Source organism: Chelonoidis abingdonii, chromosome 4 (assembly GCF_003597395.2).
Source record: "Chelonoidis abingdonii isolate Lonesome George chromosome 4, CheloAbing_2.0, whole genome shotgun sequence".
Taxonomy (NCBI): Eukaryota; Metazoa; Chordata; order Testudines; family Testudinidae; genus Chelonoidis; species Chelonoidis abingdonii.
In genome coordinates, this window is record NC_133772.1 from 44,184,899 (window position 1) to 44,191,976 (window position 7,078).

General features: G+C 42.3%; 1 protein-coding gene across 3 annotated transcripts in view; it reads right to left on the bottom strand.

Moving 5' to 3' along the window:
• Nucleotides 1-7,078, bottom strand: part of NAP1L4 (nucleosome assembly protein 1 like 4) — a 65,817-nt gene that overhangs the window by 52,632 nt on the left and 6,107 nt on the right. For all 3 annotated transcript variants that reach the window (XM_032770305.2, XM_032770313.2, XM_032770329.2), the window contains exons 2-3: nucleotides 4,838-4,869; nucleotides 1,162-1,223 (exon numbers count right to left, since the gene is read on the bottom strand). In XM_032770305.2, the coding sequence (XP_032626196.1) occupies nucleotides 1,162-1,223; nucleotides 4,838-4,851 (76 nt within the window). In that variant the 5' untranslated portion in view covers nucleotides 4,852-4,869. The remainder of the gene's footprint in view (nucleotides 1-1,161; nucleotides 1,224-4,837; nucleotides 4,870-7,078) is intronic.

A 7,078-nucleotide genomic window follows, 5' to 3' on the forward strand; every position in this document is an offset into this window, starting at 1 on the left:
CCCATCAGGCACTGTGCTCTCAACACGGAAGTGGGAACTATGGGATAGCTGAGGAACAGCTACCCACAGTGCACCGCTCCTGAAATCGATGGTAGCCTTGGACCATGGACACAAGCAATCGATTTTGTGATCGCATTGTGGACGCGCAAAACCGATTTTATAACATCGGTTTTGTAATATCGGTTTAAACTACTGCGAAATAATCGTGCAGTGTAGACGTACCCTTATTTATCACCTTATTATCTTCTGGATGTTTGCAAAATGATTGCTTAATTATTTGCTCCATTATCTTTCTGGGTACAGAAGTTAAGGTGATTGGTATGTAATTCCCTGGATTGTCCTTATTCCCCAGGCTGTCCTTATTTCCCTTTTTATAGACTGGAACAGGGCAAATATAGTGCCAGTCTTCTGGAATCTTTCCTGTGTTACATGACTTTTCAAAGATAATTGCTAATGGCTCAGATATCGCCTCAGTCAGCTCCTTGCGTATTCTAAGACGCATTTCATCAGGCCCTGGTGACTTGAAGACCTCTAACTTGAAGTAATTTTTAACTTATTCTTTCTCTATTTTAGCCTCTGATCCTAGCTCATTTTCACTGGCATTCACTATGTTAGACGTCCAACCACCAACAACCTTCTTGGTGAAAACAGAAGCGAAGAAGTGATTAAGCACCTCTGCCATTTCCACATTTTCTGTTATTGTCGTCCCCCCCATCACCCATTGAGTAATGGGCCTACACTGTCCTTGGTCTTCCTCTTGCTTCTAATGTATTTGTAGATGTGCACAAAAGACTGTCCATTTTAAAATGTTTAAAGATATGCAACTAATGATCTTCAAACTCTGAAGAAACTTGCCAGAGCTTTACAAGCCAAGTCTGAAGTTTCTATTTTATGATTTTATTTAGCTGCAAAATGTTCTGATCAAAGTAAGGGTTTTCACATTTGAACAAAACTGGATCAACTGATTTGGTCAAAACTTAGAAATGGCCTCTCAGCTTTAACTGCGAGTCACTACTAGAGCCTTAAAGAGACACATGCATACACCATTTTCGATGTAAACATTTCTGTAGTTGTATGGAAAAGGGTTTCAGCGTACAAGAGAAACCGGAGACTTACCACTATTAGTATAACCTTATACAGTTACTTAGAATTCACACTTACCTTTTTTATCACTTGCATGTTTAGCAGCTTCCACAGAATCTGATGCAGCATCTTCTGCTTTACTAAAGAAGCCAAAGTTAGATTTACACACCAAAAGGTAACACCAGCTCAATATTTGCTACTACATCTAATTATGAAATCACTGAACGTATTTTATATTACATATAAAAGAATGCTATTTTTAAAGAATGACGCACAACAGAAGTTAAAAATATGTAGATTCCATTAAAAGACATCTGTTGTCATCAGTACTTTGAGTTCAGATGTCTGAGACCTGGATATCAGAGTTTGGATATCAAGCTAATTGTTTTCTCTCATGAAAGTAAGAAGCTGAGGGAGCTGTAGAGTCAATACCTAACCCCCTGTGTAGAAGGCTCTCACATCAACTGAGTGACCCTGGAGCTGCATCCACCCTCCCTTGGCCAGGAGGATGTTGTGACACAGGGTATTTGAGCAAGGCTTATTTGATTTTCATCTAAGATTGGAGAGATCCAAACTCTTTAAATAGTGAGATAAGGAGAAATATAGGTAAAACTAAACATTCAAAGCCTCTCTGAGGCACAGGGATCAAATCAGAACACCCAAAAAGTCCTGTGAGAACAAGAATCTCAGATAAACATATTTGGGGATTTGTTTATTGAAATTTGGATAACCTGAAATTCAGGAACAATCAGGGTTTACATTTAGAAGGAAAAAATCATATGAACCCATTAAATCAAGTTCTGAGAGATGTGCTAGCTATAAAAGCTTCCCCAGCAACATAATTTGGACTTGAAGGCTCAGAGACATCAAATGTAAATAGGTATGTCTCTTGATACCTACAGTGCACACTGGGCTTTGTCAGTGGTTCCTTAATTTTAACAGAGTGAACCATATTTTATTAGAAGGTAAATTAGTGAACCATCTCCACTACAATTTGCGCTCATGTAGACTTCCTCATTCATTCACAACAGCATAACCTTGTTGCAGCTACAGCAATTACTTACATAGAAAGGTGACACAGGGAAAGGGAAGTATTTTTAGCCGTCCTTTACTCAATTTAGCTGCTGTAGACAAAAAGGGCCCAGCACCATGTAGCTGGTCAGCAAGTGCTCCCCAAGCCACTGGTGGTTCACAGACCAGTCTGTGAATCCACTGAACAAATAATCTCTAAATTCAAATGCAAGGAAACATGTATTTTTACAATTTTTCATAAACTCTTGTTTCTTAACTGGACTGTAAATTCTTCAGGGCAATGTGTCCATACACTTGTAATGCACAATATACAAGGCCCTACTTGAACTGCAGGATGATTATCAAAAAATTGTGGCTGAGTTGCAGACAACCCATGGGTAATTTTAGAAAAGTAATAATGGACCTTATTATTTGTGGTCCATTACTTTTCCACTGTTGGCCACCTAGTGCTCCCACTGTCAAAACTGCAGTGGAAGCCTAATGTGGAAATTGCAGATTCCACAACATCGCAAGTTAAGTAGGGCCTTGATACACTAGCATCTATGAAAGTTAAAAAAAAATGCGCCAGATGCAGAATTTTATATTATTTCCCTACTCAGATGTAGGGAATATATTTCTAATTAAATAGTCAAAGAAGCCACTCTGATTACCACAGAGCTAGATAAATCTGAGAATCAGATTTGCCCTAAAAATGGTAAAAGGAGAGCTGTTCGGGCAAGTTAGTTAAAGCTGAACCTTTGCTATCAGTATGTAAATTTTGTTTCAGAGACCATTGTATTTTTACTAAACTCTAGTTCACAAATTTAGTTTTAGAACATTAGATTTTGGTGGAAGCGAAGTCCTTTATGTGTAGGAATAATGTTTTGTGCATCATGTCCAGCTCTGTACAAGATCAAAGTCATGATGTGTTCTTTCCCCTGAGGAACTTAAAATATAAGCAACATCTTATTAGTACAAAAGGGAGTAATTACACTGGGGACTCTCTCCCAGTGAGGCAGGAGCAATGTTGGGACTCTACAAAAGTATACAATCCAGAAGAATTAAATACAGCACAGAGCCTCAAAGCTCAGATTATTTCCCTATCCCTGTAAAACATCAGATCAAGAGGGATTTTTTCTGAATCGCAATAAAAGCAGTTACTTTTAACAAATTAGAAAAAAAAGTTGCAATTTCAGTTTGTGCTCACCTTGCTCTTCTTCAAAAAATAAGACTAGCTTACCAGCAAACTGAAAAATGCTTATACTACTTAACCTATTATGTTGATAAACTTTAGATGGACATTTAGATAACAAGGAAGTTATTTTAAGATAACTGTAATATATTTCATTCAGAGTCTAGACAATTACTCCTGGAGGAATTCTGCAACACAGCACACGCGCAGAATTTATGTTCCCGGCAGATTTTTTTGCTTCCCTGCAGAAAAAAAGACTTTCTGATGGGGAAACAAAGGGAAGCCACAAGAATGGTCATGCAACCCTCCCCAGCAGTAAGTTTCAGGTGCCCAGGGCAGTCGGCAGAGAGGAAATCACCGTGGGGAAGGGGCAGGACTGGGGGAACACCCAGTGAATGGCTTCTACCCTGCGCGGGACTCAGCTGCTATTCCGGCTGGACTGGGGAGGAGGGGACTTCCTCTTCCCCTGCACAGCATCCGAGGCTGGGTCAGACCCACCCCCAGATTTCTTCCCAGCTGTAGTAAGCTCTGCAAACTACCCTGCTTCCTGCACCCATCGCTCCTCAGCTGCAGGGAGTGGGATCCCTGTACAGTGAGCTGCTCCCCCATCCACCCAACCCCCATGCATCCAGACCCTCCTGCTGAGCCTCACCCCCATCCTCCTGCACTCAGAAACACCCCCACAATGAGCCCCACTTTCCCTGCATCTGGACAACTCTGATGAGCTACCCGCACCCAGATTCCCACCCCACCGAGCCCCAACTAGCTGCACCTGGATCCCCATCCCACTGAACCCCACTCCTCCCAGCATCTTGACCCTCCACTGAGCCCCCAATACCCAGACCCCTCACCAAGCTCTCCCCCCCTCACCTTCACCTGGACCCCACTACAGAATCCCATTACTGTTACCCCCAAAACCTTCCAACAAGCCCCTGTGCACCCAGATCCCCCTCCACCCTCAGATCTTCCACTGAGTTGCCTGCACCCCCCCCCCAAACCCTCTCAACGCACACCTGAATCCCCCACACACTAAAACCCTCCACACTTGGATCCTGCCTTGCTGAGCTTGCCTGCCCACACCTGGAGGGGCCCTTGGGTGTTTCTGTAGGGCTGCCCTGTCCTTGCACTATGTAAGGGTTGGGTTCAGCCTCACCGCTGAGTCTGGGTGGGTGGAGGCTGCACAGTGATCTCCCACCTCTGTGCAGCCAGTGGCCTGTGCTCCTCAATGCCATGCTGGAGCATCCACATTTATATGACAAATAAAATTGGTAGAATTTTTTAAATATTGTATGCAGAATACCCTCGGAAGTAGACAATACTAAGAAGAGTGATTTTACACATGACCATTTGTACAACATTTTTAGCTTCCTATGCACCAATTCATCTTCCTTTTTTGTGGGATAAAGCATTAATGTTCTGGCTAGCCTTCTCTATTTTTGATTTGCAAAGTTTCATGAAAGAACCACTCACTAAGATACTGGTGAGCTCTGAAGATGGGTAAGTAGCAAACAATTTCTGTTTAGAACAGATATTGAGAGCATTCTGACTTACCTATTATCTGCCATCTGTATGCTTCTATCCACCTACAAATTAAAATATGAAATGTTTAGGACACAAAATACTGTTCTCATATAAAATTATCAAAATCTGATTAAAATCTCAAGATGCTTGCAATACTAGCTGCAGGATCTGCTAAGGAACAGTCAACAGCCATAAGCAGGATCTTATGTACTGTACCTCTTTCACCAGACTGGTCACACCGAGCATCACATCTGAATCTAAGTTTATGAGCTGTTGTTCTAGGATGTGAACTCATGGAATATTTGTTTTTAAATTGCTAAATAGCTCTTTACATCCCTTAAAAGCAAGTATTTAGCCTGTAATCTGTTCCTATGGCATCATAAAACCTGAGCTATATACTAAAAACAAAAGTGTTAAAGCCTAGGTTATGTATCAGTAAAATAGTTCTATTTGATAATCTCCATTTAGGTTCCCCACTCCTTTTCTAAAACAGGATTTTTTCCTCTTATGTTACCCAGTACTCAGCCATCTCATTTACCTCCTGTCCCAAACAGGAGTGCACATAGATATTCTCAAATACAAACATGGCAAAGGGCAGTACAACTAAAGAGCTGAAATACTCCTGACTCAGAAGTTTTAATAATCAAGGTTTCCCCTTTTTCCACTTCCTAGTCTTTTCCTCCCATACTCTTTCCTAACTTGAGAGGAGAGAGAGAGCATGCATTATTTTCAGCATTTTCTTCTCTCTCTTGCCCCCACACTAAACCTCATACCTGGCCCTAAACACCAGTCTTAGGCCACGTCTATACGACGCACCATATCGGCGCGTTACAATCGATTGCTCGGGGATCGATATATCGCGTCTCATCTAGACGCGATATATCGATCCCTGAGCGCGCTTACATCGATTCCGGAACTCCACCAAAACCAACGGAGTTCCGGAATCGACATGGCGAGCCGCGCACATCGATCCCGCGCGGTGAAGACGGGTGAGTAAATCGATTTTAGATAATCGATTTCAGCTACGCTATTCTCGTAGCTGACATTGCGTATCTAAAATCGATTTTCGCGCGTCGTGTAGACCTGGCCTTATTCTCAGTCTCTCTGACCCAATGACTATTTGCATATTCATCCCAAGTGGAATATCTTCAACAGGAGAGATTGAGAGAGCCCTACATCAGAATATCCCATAGCTCAGTGATTAGAGGACTCTCCTGAGAGGTAGGAGACCCTTATTCATATCCTCTCTCTTCATGAGGCGGGGGTGGGGGTGGGGGATGCGCTGAACCCAGGTCTCCCACATTCCAGGTATGTGTTCTAACCAATGAGCTAGGAGTTAAGGTGGGCACAACCTCCCTCTTCCTCCTCCAGCAGACAGATTTTGAATTAAACCTGATCTGGTATGCAACCTCTGAGCACATCTACCTAATCAAGCCCCGCATGGGAGATAGGTGGGAGAATGCCTATCTTCCCCTGGTTCATGCACTGATCTGGGGTTTAGGTTCAGGAAACCTGAAGTGAGGCAGCAACGCATGTGTCCAGAGGCAGAAATTTCTGCACCCAGAGAATGTTTACCCTGAAAATTTAGGCACCTACAGAAGTCAGCTGGAGTTTTATCACAGTAGAGCCTACAATTGTGACCTAGGAGCCAAAGGCTGGGATATAGGTGCCTAAGTACCTTTGCAGATTGGGGCCTAAGGCCCAGTTTGACTATCGCCATGTGTCAAGCAAGCTCTGAGGAAGGCCAATCTTCTACATGGTAGGTATAATAAATTAACATCAAGACACCAACTGCTGCTGTAATATTCTAGTATCAAGCACTTACGTGTCTCCTAGAAATTTGAGGTGTCAGAATTTAGACGTTTAGGGCATCCACAGAATCCAAGGCCAGAAGGAATGTGACCAGCTAGTCTGATCTTTGATATAACACAGGCCACAGAATTTCCAAAAAAATTCCTACAGCATATTTTTTAGAAAAACTTCCAATCGTGATTTAATAATTTGTGATGGAGAACCCATCACTTCCATTGGTAAATTGTTTAAATGATTAGTTAGTCTCATCACTAAAAATTTATGCCTTATTTCCAGTCTGAATTGTTCTAGTTTCAAATTCCAGTCATTGCATTGCATTATACCTTTCTCTGCTCCCAGGGTTCTCAGACTGAGGGTACGTCTACACGGCACGATTATTTCGAATTAGCTTAAACCGATATTACAAAACAGATCTAATAAAATCGGTTTAGCGCGTCCACAGTGGGATCCCGAAATCGA